At 42.9% G+C, this 15,357-nt stretch overlaps 1 protein-coding gene across 2 annotated transcripts; it reads left to right on the forward strand.

Annotated features, from left to right (window-relative positions):
- The first annotated feature begins 3,239 nt into the window (after positions 1 to 3,239).
- On the forward strand, positions 3,240 to 13,457 carry LOC308296119 (mothers against decapentaplegic homolog 4). 2 transcript variants are annotated; one of them, XM_080739257.1, is made up of 11 exons: positions 3,240 to 3,412; positions 4,310 to 4,345; positions 4,461 to 4,795; positions 5,130 to 5,304; positions 5,750 to 5,998; positions 6,337 to 6,444; positions 6,542 to 6,592; positions 7,137 to 7,320; positions 8,403 to 8,571; positions 9,247 to 9,385; positions 10,623 to 13,457. In XM_080739257.1, the coding sequence occupies exons 3-11, from the start codon at positions 4,556 to 4,558 to the stop codon at positions 10,832 to 10,834; spliced, it is 1,527 nt and encodes a 508-aa protein (XP_080595383.1). In that variant the 5' UTR covers positions 3,240 to 3,412; positions 4,310 to 4,345; positions 4,461 to 4,555; the 3' UTR covers positions 10,835 to 13,457. The 2 variants fall into 2 exon arrangements, with proteins under 2 accessions (XP_080595383.1, XP_080595384.1); XM_080739258.1 differs by lacking the exon at positions 3,240 to 3,412 and adding an exon at positions 3,571 to 3,699.
- The last annotated feature ends 1,900 nt before the right edge of the window (positions 13,458 to 15,357 follow it).

A 15,357-nucleotide genomic window follows, 5' to 3' on the forward strand; every position in this document is an offset into this window, starting at 1 on the left:
TAGCCCCCCTCATTCATGCTACACCATGTGTAACAGTATTAACTACAAATTGTGTGTATAATTACACAAAATATTACATAAATATTATGTAATAAAGTGCATATACCTGATGATTTTCCATTGTGTACTGTACTGTCCATTGTGTAGAAATGTACTGAGTGGGGTCACAGCTCCTTTAAAGGACAACTCCTCCCTAAATCGCTTCTAGGCTTATTTTCCTACTTATATTGATCCAAAAAGACTGTCCATGGGGTCTATTAGGCAGAAAAGCCCCTGTTGTCCGGTTTCCCCAGCAGAACCCAGCAGCTCTCATAGCTTAGAGTGGAGCCTATAAGCCTATCGCTTTTACAATATTGTTGTTGTCAAAAGAGTTTTTATTTTTCATGAATGTGTTAGTAGTTGTCATCACAAACACATCCATGCCATCGTTGTCCCACACAAGCCATCAAATCAGGGTGTGTCAGGGTGCAGCATGATGCATCATATGATGCAAAATGCATCATCATTCATGCTGAAATACTAAAATATCTCAAAACACAGATTGAACACAAATAAATAACGCAGGATTGTGTTGATCTTGTCCCAAACAACAATAAAATAAGTTCAGGTTGTCCTAAAGGAGAACTTGCCCTTTAAGGGGAAGAAAAATCATACACATCACTAATCCATTTTTTATACATTTTACAATCTAATTCACTAAAGCAAAGTTTTTTTTTATCACACCTTATTTTCAACTCAGGTACAGATGTGTTGGTGGAGACGTTAAAGATACATTGTGTATCTTTTCTGTAAGACAACATGCTTTTATGCAGTAAGTTGAGTACCAGTATATAGTAATACTAACCAGGAGATGGACGCCGGTCATAGTCATGATCTTTGGCCATGGCCACTCACCGGCAGTGCATTGACTTGATGCACTGTGCCCTGTCCACTGTCCTCTGCCCTCTGCTGTGATGTCCTCTGTCTGCTGCTGGACTGTCCCCACTCCCCTGGCCTCTGAACTGTCCCTCGATCCTGTCCCTACAGCAGTCTGTGATGTCCCCTGCATGGGACAGAGAGCTCTGTGCAGCCAGTCATCCAGGGCAGCAGCACACAATCTTTGTGCACGCCCCCGAGCTCGTGAACCTATTCCCAGGAAGAAGAAAAAAGTCCACAAATATATCACAAAATTTAACATAGTACACTACAAATGCTTTATATTCCCACAAGATTATGTTTAATTTGTTTCAAGATTATTTTCTTTGTGCATTTAAAAAGCTCTTCAGTAAATGTTGTCTGTTCAGTAACAAGGGTCTCTACATAGGGAATGAATGCCCCACCCTTTAATGCAAACCCCATTTTGGGGTGTTTCAATTGTTTGATTGCATGGAACTAATGCTTTACTCCAATCAGAACACCTGTGTAAGGCTGTGTTGACCCAAGAAATGTCCGCTCTTAGAACTACATTTGGCACACCCTATATGCTACATGAACGGTTGTCTCCTTTCCGACATGTCCCCTAACCCTAAACTTAACCTCTATTATATGGAAGTGTTGCCACTCCGACAATAAGAAGTCAATGTCGGAGTGGCGACATGTCGGAATGGAGACATGTCCCCTACATGAACAGGGGGCAGTTAAAATATGATTATTGTGGGGGGTCGTGGCCTGAATGGTCAGGGAACCCTTGGACGACTGGTTGGTTTATAACGGTAACCGTTCACTTCGCCAAAAATCCAACTCGCCAAATTGTCCACGCTCATTGGGCAGGCTTGTCAATGCTCCTGGATTCGCCAGGATGATTAAATTTTCTGGGGGAGGACCCCCAGATGAGAAGTCATTATTAAGGATGTCTTACTTTGCTTCAGTCATCAAATTTGTACACCTACATTTGGCATTTTAAGGCTGAAATGTATTGTAGGCTACCCATGCTAGTAAAGCAAGCATGATAAAAGTCAAACATGCACAAAATTCGACAGAACACAGGAAAATATATCTGTTAAGAAGTTTTGGGGGGAAGACCACCAGTGACCAGACCCCTGATGGGGAGTTCTGTGCACCCCCTAAAAAATAAATCTCCTGGATTCTCCTGGACGTCCAATGTCGACAACCCTGCTCATTGGCGAGGTGTCCTAGCAAGTTGATTTGGCGAGTTGGATTTTTGGCGAAGTGACTGGTATTCGTTTATAACCCTTGCCTTGGACCACTAAAACGAGATCTGAGCATGCGCAGCGCGCCATTGAAGAAGCGTGTAATGTGAGTGTGTGGCCTCAGCTGGCCTGTCTGTGTGAGACGGGTCTGTCTGCAGACCACAGATTAGGGGGCGGATTGTGTGAGGGATGCTATTGGACCACAGATTAGGGGGCGGATTGTGTGAGGGATGCTATTGGATAGTATGAGAATGACTCAATCCGCCCCCTGGAATCTCAATCCACCCCCTATGACGTTGCACGGACGGGGCACCCTCCTGATGGAGGAAGTTCCCACTTTGCTCTGGAGAGTTTTTCAAAGGAGGGAGGGGGGGAGAGAGCCAGGGAGCCTGGAGCTCGGAGCTCCAGGGCCCAGGGGCCGGCCCCTCGCCGCTCGAGGCCGACCTGGGGGGCACTCTCGGTGGGGCAGGCCGGCGACGGCGCTGCCCCCCCGGCCCTGGAGCTCCGGAGGTGGTCGAGTATGCTGGTGCTGGGCGGAAAGTGGCCCCGATGGGTGTCTCTACTCGGGTTTGGGATGCAAAAGGTGGTCCCTGGTTCTCTGGAGGTCCCGGGGACCCCCTGAGCTTGTCTCCCCTGCCCCTGCCTTTTAGAGCCTGGAGCTCCGAGCCCACTTTAAGCACTGACTAACACTAAAAGGCAGGGGCAGGGGAGACAAGCTCAGGGGGTCCCCGGGACCTCCAGAGAACCAGGGACCACCTTTTGCATCCCAAACCCGAGTAGAGACACCCATCTGGGCCACTTTCCGCCCAGCACCAGCATACTCGACCACCTCCGGAGCTCCAGGGCCGGGGGGGCAGCGCCGTCGCCGGCCTGCCCCACCGAGAGTGCCCCCCAGGTCGGCCTCGAGCGGCGAGGGGCCGGCCCATGGGCCCTGGAGCTCCGAGGGGGTGGATTGAGATTCCAGGGGGCGGATTGAGTCATTCTCATACTATCCAATAGCATCCCTCACACAATCCGCCCCCCTAATCTGTGGTCTGCAGACAAACCCTGCAACTTTGAACGGAACGGGAGGGTGTTGTTGACACCGAATCCGTGATTTGATTTCTAATGGCCCCACTGTGTGTGTGCACTGTCGGTAGCACGCGCGCTGCTCTGAGGATGTAAACGTTAAAGCTTGCTAATACATCTGCGCGAGCAGAGGATATGGTTCGCTCGTTGTTCTGTTGGCCGTTTACAGGATTCTCTAAGTGGATATAAAATAAATCCAAGACGAGAGACTGCAGGTAACTTCCACTCTCCTGGAGCTGCTAGCTGCTGCTCCTAAACGTTCATTTCACTTCGTCGTCGGGCCGTGTCGCTCGCTCCGACAAAAAAATGACGTATTTTCAGGGTTGTTGTTGTTTTGAGTGTCACCGCGAGGCACTACTTTTTTTCCCCACCCGTTTGGAAATAACCTAATTTTTGTCGCCTATGTTATGTACTTTGTTGACGATCCTTCCGACGAAGTGTAAAGAGATGCCATTACAGCCGTTTGCGTGATGTAGCGTTCACAGTTAGTTCTGGTTTAAATGTAAGCGAATAATGCGATGTAATGTTATTTTAACGGGTAGCGACAAACGAAACAACCCCACGCCCGCTTTCTGTGACAAGCGGACTGTCGTTGTCTAAAGCGAAATGTCTCTGACCAGACAAAAACAACAATGCTAATTTAGCTCGCAGCCTTTAGCTTAGCTAGCTCGTTAGCAACGTCGGTTAATAATACCACCCGCCAACAGCAGGGCTAATAATAATACTGTCTTATTTTATTGTATATTTATAGCAAGTCGTTTTAATTTTGGCACCGAGATAACGGTAGCACACTGAAATAGTCTAAATAGCTCAAACTTGGAACATTTGGGGTTCCAACCCAGTGTTTTGTTATAGTAGCTGAGCAGGCAGAGATCGAGCTGACAGAAATACCAGCATGCTTTCACTGACCCACATTCAAAACACAAACATTGTGATTGCTGCATAGACAAGTTGTTTTTACACAATGCAATGGTCCTAGCCGCAAATTGCAACACTAGATTTTTATATAAGCCTATTTAATTTTGTATATGTTGAATATAGGGTTGGAATACCTGCCATTGGGATTGACAGCAAATGTCACCCCTAACCTTTTCTGTTATCCTCTTTTTCAGATCCACAAATACTGTATTTCATTCTGAACCCGACAGGTTTGTGGACACAAAGCATCAAACACGTTAATTAATTAATTGACCAGTGACCACCTTTACCTGTCCAAGGATGCTTCATGTCTAAACTCATTCTGATATTGTGTGTGCTTCACAGTGTAAACAACTCGACCTATATCTGGGACAACAAGAAAATTCTGTGATCCTCACCTCACCTCACCCCAAGTGCTTCGGCTACGCATATTATTCAATATGTCTATCACCAACACGCCTACAAGCAATGATGCCTGCTTGAGTATTGTGCACAGTTTGATGTGTCACAGACAGGGTGGTGAGAGTGAAACCTTTGCTAAGCGGGCAATTGAGAGCTTGGTGAAAAAGCTGAAGGAGAAGAAGGATGAGTTAGACTCTCTCATCACGGCGATCACCACCAACGGCGCCCATCCAAGCAAGTGTGTCACAATCCAGAGAACACTGGACGGAAGACTGCAGGTTGGAGCAATTAGTTGTCTCTGTATGTTACCAAAATGACCACAGGGTTGCTGTAGTTTAGAAAATGTGGAAAAGTTAAGGTATCAAATTGGCTGATCTGGAAATTGTTACAGAAAATGATTATTGTTCTTCACTTTGGACATTGGAATTAAATAGTAACCCCCCCAGAACTTTTTCATGTAGCAGTTGTAAAAACTGGAACATTGTCTGTTATAAATAGTCTATTATACCATGTATAGTAGGCTACAAATTCAAACTCAACCATGAAAATAATCTGGTGTGGAATTCCCTGTCTCACTCATTTCTTGTGTTACTGAATTCCTTTTGTTCCCAGGTGGCTGGACGTAAAGGTTTCCCCCATGTAATCTATGCCAGGTTGTGGAGGTGGCCGGATCTACATAAGAATGAGCTGAAGCATGTTAAATACTGCCAGTTTGCCTTTGACCTTAAGTGTGACAGCGTATGTGTCAATCCCTATCACTATGAGAGAGTGGTGTCTCCTGGTATAGGTGAGAAATTATGATTTTTTTTCTTTGGCCAATTGATGTTTATGGATAAAGTAATATGTCATTCAACCACACACGACAAGTCCAATTTTATAGAGCCAGAGATTTACTAATAGTTCCATGGCTCAGTGAGGACAAGCATAGCTAAGAACTTTTGAGGGCTGCTAACTGCTTGTGTGTATGTATGTCCGTCTCGCAGAGCTTGGCATTGGCTAAGCTTTGCGGGATTGTTTAGTGAAATTATTATAATTTTTCTTTTCTTTTGTTGGGGAATTGGTTGCAAATGTATAACATCACATAGTTGTCCATCTTGTAACGCCTCATATACGCTAGGTCTATAGAAGTGGGTGGTCAGGGATTGAGATTAATCATTTGAACTGCAAGGCTAGACAGTGCTGGTGCTTCACACTGGTCATGTATTGTAGTAACATTTTATTTTTGTCCTCAGATCTGTCAGGGCTGACACTGACCAGTTCTGGCACGGGGCTGATGGTTAAGGACGAGTATGACTTTGACGGACAGCCCAGCCTGCCCTCCATCGATGGAGGCCATTCCCTCCAGACCATCCAGCATCCCCCCTCTGCTGGCCGCTCTGCCCCCTCAGAGCCTTTCGGCACCCCCACCCTGCTCCCACCTTCTGAGGCCTCTACGTCTGCCTCCACATCATCCTTCCCTGCCATTGCTGCTGGATCAGGAAGTAAGATGAATGTTTAAATATCCTGTGGGGACTGCCCCATGGTTCGAACTCCCGTTGGTCCGAACAGGTTAAAATTCACCAGGTTAGCATTCACCAGCATCAGCAGGTTAGCTAGCTACTCACCAGGTTAGCATTCACCAGCATTAGTTTTACTGAGGTTAGGGTTAAGGTTAGGTTTAGGTCGTCGGACCAAAGGGAGTTCAAACCAAGGACGTTTCTGTCTATGTGCATGTGTGTCCTTCTGCATTTGTGGTTGCACTGTTCCATTGGTCTGCCCTGTTATTACAGAGTGTGGAATAAGATTATAGTTAATATTAGTCTCTCTGTCCCTGTCCCAGATGCCAGCTCCAACTGGTCAAGAAATAGCAGCTTCACCCCAAACTTGCCCCACCACACCAATGGCCATCTACAGCACCACCCTCCTATGCCACATCCTGGACACTACTGTAAGTACACAAATGCACTCGCAAACATGTGCACCCTACGTGTTTTTTTGTAATGCTTCACACAACAAACACTTTGATCTTGGTAACTGTCTTTTAGGGCCGGTGCACAATGAACTGGCGTTCCAGCCTCCCATATCCAATCACCCAGGTGAGAACAGACACACAACCTGTATTCTATGGAAAACACTTCAAGCAACTGAAATGGTGCCCTTTTTTCAGTAGTTAAAATCAACTGTATTGTTTGCTCCTCTTAAGTTGTGTTCGCTTCTACCAAACATTCCTACTAAAAGCAAGGGCAATATCGACAATGTATTCCCTCAAGGAGTTCCCCATTTATTAAACATGCTGGATTTTCATGTTTTCCACATTCTGGAAGGCTCGATCTTCAGGGAGGCTTAAGGCTTCGACCTTGTAAAGGGCAATGAGCCGAAAAGCTTACAAGGATCTCCTTTTAGTTGACCTTGTACCAGTGATTTGTACGGTCATGAACCTGTAGTTTTTCCCATGCAATCAGTCAAAACATGCAAATTCCCAATTTATTATATTTTCTTGATTATTGATTTGGTGTTGTCACATCACGGTGCAAAGCAACCTTTAGCTTCTAATGAAGGATTCAGCTTTTTCTTCTATCTGGATCAAACCTTCATTTTAGTTACTGCGTGTCTATTATTGACATGTTCCTTTTGTTACAGCCCCTGACTACTGGTGCTCCATCGCCTATTTTGAAATGGACGTTCAGGTCGGCGAGACATTTAAGGTGCCCTCTACCTGTCCCATTGTGACTGTGGATGGTTACGTTGATCCTTCAGGGGGGGACCGGTTCTGTCTGGGTCAGCTCAGTAACGTCCACCGGACAGAGGCCATCGAGAGAGCCAGGTAGGAGGCTCAGTCTAAGCACAGGGTCTCACTGATATAGGCAATCATAATAATGATTTGACATCTACATCATACAGTGAGCTAATCTTGTTTTTCTAGTAGACCTCTTACACTGATACTTTTCATTCTTTGTTGTATTTTATTTAATTTTTTGAGCGGTGGTGACGCCGCTCCTTAGAATGGCCGTGTGTGTATGTCTGTAGCCTGAGGTGTATGCAGGAGTGTGTATCCGTGTATGTGTCTGTAGCCTGATGTTGAATCTAGCCTGAGCATCAATTGCAACAAACACGCACGCACACGCACGCACACGTACGCACGCACGCACGCACGGCCATGTGTGTATCAGTGTATATATGAATGTATGTATGTATGTATGTATGTATGTATGTATGTATGTATGTATGTATGTATGTATGTATGTCTGTCTGTAGCCTAGTACCACTGGTTGACCAAAGAGGGTGCTGTTGCTTCTAGCCTGAAAATCAACTGCAACACACACACACACACACACACACACACACGGGGAGGGGGGGGGGGGGGGTCACACACACAAGCACCCCCCCCCCCCCCCATATTATTATTATTTTTTTTTTTAATATTTGTTTTTAATCTTTTTTAAATCTTTTTTATTATTATTTTTATTATTATATTTATATTTGTTTTGCTGTTGCGCAGCCTCCACAACCACCGCTCAGTTCACACGGGTGTGATTTTTTTATCCCATGATTTTTGTAACACATTTTTCACCCAGCGTCAATAATTGTCTAAATGTAATCCTTGGCACTACACTCCCTCTGCCAACCTGGGGAGAGCAACGGACTGACCTCATGCTCCCTTCAATGTATGAGGAGTCCAAGCCGCTTCTTTTCATCTGTCAGGGGGGAGTTTCCTCGGTTTGGACGTAACGCGTGGAAGGAACACGTTATTCCAACCAGTTCCTTTCCCCTCCATTAGGTGCCCGGCTGGCCAGGGTTAAGTGACAAGGATTACTATTGCATATTCTTTGTGAGGGTGCTGTTCATTCTATCGTCAATGTATCTCTTTTTCCTGTCTTCTCCCCTCCATGTCCATTTCTCTCTCAGGCTCCATATTGGTAAAGGGGTCCAGTTGGAGTGCAAGGGTGAGGGAGATGTGTGGGTGCGTTGCCTCAGTGACCATGCAGTGTTTGTTCAAAGTTACTACCTGGACAGAGAGGCGGGACGTGCCCCGGGAGACGCTGTTCATAAAATCTACCCCAGCGCTTACATCAAGGTAAAGAGATTTCTCCTCCTTATCCGAATATTCTCTTAGTACTGATCTTAAATACAGATGAGCCCCGGAAGCCACGTGCGTGTGCACGTGTGTGTCTTCAGACGAATACAGGAAGGAGATAACTTTGTTTACAAACGGTCGCAAAACTAAAATCCTAACCGGGGCTGACCATCACGATTGAGTGTAGCAGTGAAAGAGTGGCACTAGCCCTTTTCAGCGTTATTTGCACCTTATTCAGAGATACAGACGTTTTTATGTTACAGCATAGAATAGGAGTCAATGGAGCATAGACGCTCCGTTTTGCTTTTGTGCGCGTTGCGTCATGACATATGCAGCAGCGTCTTTCACAAGCACCCACAGCAAGCGTCTGTTTACCTTGGTAACCATGGCAACGCTAACACGACTACAGACGGGTTAGGCGGCGGAAGTGTTAAGTCTCAAAATAGGGGTGTTGCAATTTGACAATAAGAATCGTTGCGATGATACAATGTCTCCACGATAATTATCGCGATTGTGATAATTGGTTGAAAAGAATCATGATATAATTTTCTACTGTATATCGCCCACCCCTATGTCAAACAAATCATTCTGTCTGGCAGGCATCTAGGAAATGGGAAATCCACCATGCTGGTGGATTGTTACTCCTTTAAAAGTGTTGTATTTGTTTCCTCCTAGGTGTTTGACCTACGCCAGTGTCACAGACAGATGCAGCAGCAGGCTGCCACGGCCCAGGCAGCGGCGGCAGCTCAGGCTGCCGCTGTGGCTGGGAACATACCTGGACCTGGATCAGTTGGAGGGATTGCTCCAGCAATCAGTAAGTTAAAAGACAACATGGAAATGACTTGGCAGTAGCTGATCCCAGATCACAATCAGGGGTTGATGCCTGCTGTCAGGCACACGGAAGCAGAATTCCAGGCCATGATTACATTGAGTTAGACAAAGAAATGCCTTCTCAGGGGTAGGGGTGGGCGATATGGTGATAAATATCGTTGAGACGATACAATGTCTCCACAATATGCCTTTACAGAAATATTGTATATATCGTGATACAATGAGGGAGCCTCATAAAAATCCTGTTGAATTGTTAATACAGAGATTATTGCAGAACACATTATAGAAAGATGTTAATTGATGTATCATTTGGACCAGTCCATGAATAACTTCTCGGATAGATTCCTTGCCTATAAAGAGTCCATTTTACACTCAATTATAATAACCCATTAAAACTGGAAAAGCATCTGTGTCATTTTAGAATTTTCGCTATTGAAAAATGGCAGATATACAAGGAAAAAAACAATTTTTAACATTTTTGAAAAATCTTGGAAGTGTGAGAACTACTGATTTAGAAGGCATTTGGAAAATCGACCTCAGGTCTTCTAATGGGATGACACTGACAACTTTGCTGTGCTCATATAATTTACTTTTGAAATGGGTTCAAATAGGGAACATCTCACATTTGGAGTAAGCAGCAAGGGGTGTGAACACGGCGTCACAAGGGGTAGGAAAGTGGGACTGAGTTACTAGGGCCCAAGGTGTTGGAGGGGCCTTAATTATTTTATACTTTAACTATTGAAAAATAGCAGATATACAAGCTCACAGCGCGGCACCGAGTGCCGCACTGCGAGCTTGTAGATCTGCTATTTTTGAAAAGTCGTGAAAATGTGTGCAAATCTTTGAATATATGTATTTTTTAAGCGAACGTTTGTAACTCAAATTTTGCTTCTGGGGGGGGTTCCTGGAACTAAATATTTTGAGATGGGGGTCCGTGGCCAAATACACATGAAAAGGTTTGCGCACCACTGACATAGAAACATAGGTTTTTTTCAAAAAACCTTAGAAGAATTTGAGATATTCAAAGATTTTCACGATTTTTCAAAAATAGCAGATCTACAAGCTTGCAGCGCGGCACTCGATGCCGCGCTGTGAGCTTGTATATCTGCGATTTTTCAATTGTTAAAACACAGGGGCCCCACAGTGAATCCTTGTACCCAGGGCCCAGAATTTGGTGCGACACCCCTGGGTGTGAATGTAACTGCCTTCTCTCCACTCAGGTCTGTCAGCGGCTGCAGGTATTGGGGTAGATGATCTGCGGAGGCTGTGTATTCTTAGGATGAGCTTCGTTAAGGGCTGGGGGCCCGATTACCCACGCCAGAGCATCAAAGAGACACCGTGCTGGATTGAGATCCACCTGCACAGAGCGCTCCAGTTACTGGATGAGGTTCTGCACACAATGCCTATAGCTGACCCCCAGCCTCTGGACTGAGGTTCTCCTAGGCTGACATCATCCCCCGATCGGACCAGAAATCGCGATGGCTTAGGAATGGCGTCCTCAAAGGAATCTGTTTGGGTGGGTGGGAAAGGCTTCCAAAGCAGCGCACGTCACAACATCAGTGCTGTCCCTCTTAAAATTGTTTTTGGTGGGGTTGGTGGTGAGTGACCCCTTACACTTGCCTGTTAAGTGTAAGGGACACCGGGCAGTGTCACACTAACGCAGGCCAAAGTCATATCTAAACTAAAAGATACATTTAGTTTTTGATAGATGGCTTTGATGTTTGATGACTGGAATAGAGAATCAGAGTTGGACAAGGAGATTACAATACTGAATATGATCTAAAGTTGCTGGACAAAATCCACCACACCATGCCATTAACTGACCTGAAACGTCTGCATTTAAATAATGAACAATCAGGTCCAACATGGACTACGCGGCGCCCCTGGATTCATCTATCATTGACTACTGAAAATGTTTTTTATAGATCTTAAGAATGACCCTGACCCACAGTCAGTGGGACATTGCTGACAATCCTGAATAACTGGATACGGTTGTCATTGCAGAGCCTATAGAGCCACAACCAATATCTAGCCACCAGGTTATCCCACAGCCCTCCACATGCTGAATGACATGATTCACACAATGCCTACAACTGACCTGCTATTCATCAGGAACATGTCTACCATAGGTTATGGACTATATGCATCAGTGTCTGTCTGATACTGTATGTTTCCACTTGACAAATCCTACTAGTATTCTTTTTTTATTAGACAGGGTCACAGAAATTTTAAGGATCTCAGCTCTACACTTATGACTAGAAGTGTATTATAGAGCCCAAGAGTTTCTGCATTACACAGGATTCTAAATGCAATACTGTTATTTTATGGAGCACCTGTGATTTATCTAATCATATATCCTGTTTATGGTATCAGGTAGTTTCTTTGCAATGCTCACTCATATTTTGCATTCAATGAACGAGTTTTAATTAGAAAGTGCTCTGTTGGTTTTTTTGTGAACATTAAGGAAATAATTTTTAAAATTGACATTAAAACAATCTGAAGGCAAGTATGAGCAGAGCATACTCCACAGTACACCAGTTTGAAATCGTTGTACTTAATAATGACTCGGTGTCTAGCCCTGTACTACTTGATCCAGGCATTGGTCCCTTATGTAGATCATCTTGAAGATGATTTCCCAACAAGTGTTTTTGGTTTAAATTTGTGTTTGTTACTTAATGCTTTCATTAAGTAAAGGTATTTTATTTTTAGCACTTTATTTTGTTTTTCTTGCTTTTAATACAATATTTTGGCTGTATTGTCCTGTGATGAATGAGGGAGTGCATAAGCCTGTTGGGTTTTATGTATAATCAGGGCTACATTTTGATAAGATATATAGAAGACACGCAACACTAAGACACCTTCGAAAAGGTAAACCTTTGCCCTCACAATATAGGCATTTACACATTTACATGGTTTTATTTCCCTCTTATTTTTTTTGTTGCCTTCTGATCTCTTTTTTCTCCATGTAAATAACTTTGCTTTTTTAAATGCATGTTTATGTTTGCATGAATGAGTAGAAGTATTGAACGAATACCTCCCACCATACAGTACAAATTAGTTAAGTATATTGGTCCAGCATGGCACAGAAATTCCCTCGTCACAATTCTAAATGACTCGAAGCGCATTATTCCTCGATAATGCAGAAAATGTGTTTGGGTTATTTGAGCTTTTTATACTGTATCTCTAAAAATGATGGCCCTCCCTTTTCAACCTTCTCGGGTCCCTAAAGTCGTGCCATGTCAGAAGTCAAAGACTTGCTGATCATCCAGGAATGCCCTGCTTGTCAAGATCATTAGACCTACAGTACAAGGGGTCTGGGAAGATGCGCACATTATTAATTAACTTTAACTATCAATGTTTTAAATTACAAGGAAATTCAATCCCCAGCTCTCCCTGCATGATGGAACACGTCACTTATCACTTAATTACATAAATGTGTTTAGAAGCCCCCATTCACATTAAGGTTTGTTTTTTCTTGTTTACACCTAGCAATATATAAAGCCTTCATTAATGACAAGGATATGAAACTAAAGTAGTTATTTGTATTTCTTTCATAAATTAGTTTAATATCCCTATAGAAAATTACTGTAAGGTTTGCATTCTTGAATTATGAAAAACTAGCATTGCTGTTTACAGCTGAAGTGTTACTGGGAAGGAATGTTTCAATTTGACAAGACATTTGGACATTGAATTGTTACTTGAGATTGCCTACTCCCCAAGGAATGAATTAAGGTGTTTTTTCTTTTTATTAAGCTGGATTATTGGTCATAAGGGATCCCAACCCACCCTCTGACTTTACGTATTTGGACAGCATTGTTGCCTTATCTTGAATGGCAAGAATGACTACTATAATCACTATGAGATGGTTTTCTGAATAACTTGCTATTTTGAGAAAAGTATGTTCTGCGCTAAGGTCAAACGTTTTTGTATTACTTGCAGTATGGCGTTAGCAAAGGAACCTTTAGACACGCAGCCAGGATGGGCTGATGGTGACTACTTAACAGATTACAGATATACATTTTACCTGTATTTCTTATGTGAGAATCTATTATTAAAAAAGCCTGACATTCTAGAGCGTGTTCTGTATTCATGCCTTACAGCACTTTGTGTTCATTATATGGTTATAGACAGGAACTGGTGGACATAATCTGAATTTGGGAGCTGCTGTAGCTTGGATTGTCTTTAAGATAATTACATTGAAATATCTTTAACTGTTTCCCAAACAGTGGGCTGGGACCCATTTTGCACATTATGGGTCCTATATTTGTTTATTTCCAAATATTTCCCCCCAAAATTAAAGCTGTTCTTCATTAATTAAAAAATGGAAATGCTTCAAGATGCTTTTTTCAGTACGCACAACGTGGCGTGAAGCGACGTGTTGTGAACTTGTAGATCGGCTATTTTCACTTGAGTCCTGGGTAAAACAAAACGTCTCATTTCTCTTTTAAGTCTTGAGCTAAAAAGTTTGGTTTAGTTGATCTAGTTCAAAGTTCATCTGAATGCTTCACAGGGGGAAAGAAGAGCTCACACTGTGGCTCCCTTCTATGACTATTGTGGTGTCCACCAGAAAGTGATGTTTCAATTCACACCCCCATATTGTTGGAAACAAACTAATCCGCTATTTTTGGCAATGAAGGATAAATCAGGCTTAGACATCTTTAGAAATCAGATCTGAATTGCATTTCACACCAACTAAAAATGGCAAAAAAAAAAAAAAAAAAGATTTGGGCTGACAGTCTGAACATGTCTGAACATGTTAGCCTAGTAAACTGACTCCTCCTATCTTCTGTTCGAATCTGAAGGCAGGAGGAGCCTGGTTTACAAGGCTACAGTATGAACATGTAGCCTTTACAGTGTAGACTACACAGACATAACCTGACTCCACCAAATGGTATTGAGTTTACAAGTTAAGTTCACAACTACAGCATAGTGAACTCAATACCGCCACCATCTGGCGGAGTCAGGTTAACACTGTACAGTGTACAGTACAGGGGCACCAACCATTTCGCTTCTTAAAGAATAGACAGGACTGCTGAGGTGGCTTTAAATGAAATGGTCTTTATTAAGTAACTTTAATATCAGAAAAATAAAACTCTTAAATTCTCTTTACAGCAAATATATAATATCAGTGCTTTGGCCGCAATAACTTAAAAGGCCGTTACCATAAAATATAGTCTGCTTTTAAATTCCCGACTGAATTTGTAGAATTTATATGCCATAAGACTTCCCCCTACATATACATAACAAAAGTGTAGTAAAATTAGCAAATACTTTAAACTGTTGGTACAGCTTAATATATGTATATATTTATATAGAGATATTTAAGATCTATTTTACAGTATACCATTCTAAAGCCTGATTTATACTTAGTTGTGTGCCAGTAACACACACCGTAAATAGAAGATCTTCAAGCTCAACATGTTACACTGTGAAGCGTTGAGACCTTGTAGATTGGCCATTTTCAGTGCACAACTGCACACAGCCAAGTCTAAATCAGGCTTTAATTTGGTGGCGTACAGACATAACAGGCAGCTTAGATCCTTGGCCTCTTTACAAACAAGTTGCAGTGTAACGTTTTACATTGGCGGTACATTATGTAGACATGCTCATGTTGCACATTCCATTTCCACTATGGTTAAACGGCAGCTAAATCACTTATCAATACTATTATCATCGTCAATACTGTAAACTACTAACTAGACTACAAGCAAATAGCACTGACACCCTCCGGCAACCGCAGCGCTTCTTGGGTTTCCACCTCAACGCTCACTAATTCACTCACTTGATAAAAGTAAGAAATAAAAAAAAAAATCTTATTTGTAAACATTTTAATATATATATTTATATATATTTATAGTCGTATATATGAAATGTAACAAAATAAAAAATAAAGTTCTGTATATATTTATCAGTCATTAACAGTAATAATATAATCCATACACAAAAATGTCAATA

This window comes from Nannobrachium achirus (genome assembly GCF_963921795.1).
Source record: "Nannobrachium achirus genome assembly, chromosome: 12".
Taxonomy (NCBI): Eukaryota; Metazoa; Chordata; class Actinopteri; order Myctophiformes; family Myctophidae; genus Nannobrachium; species Nannobrachium achirus.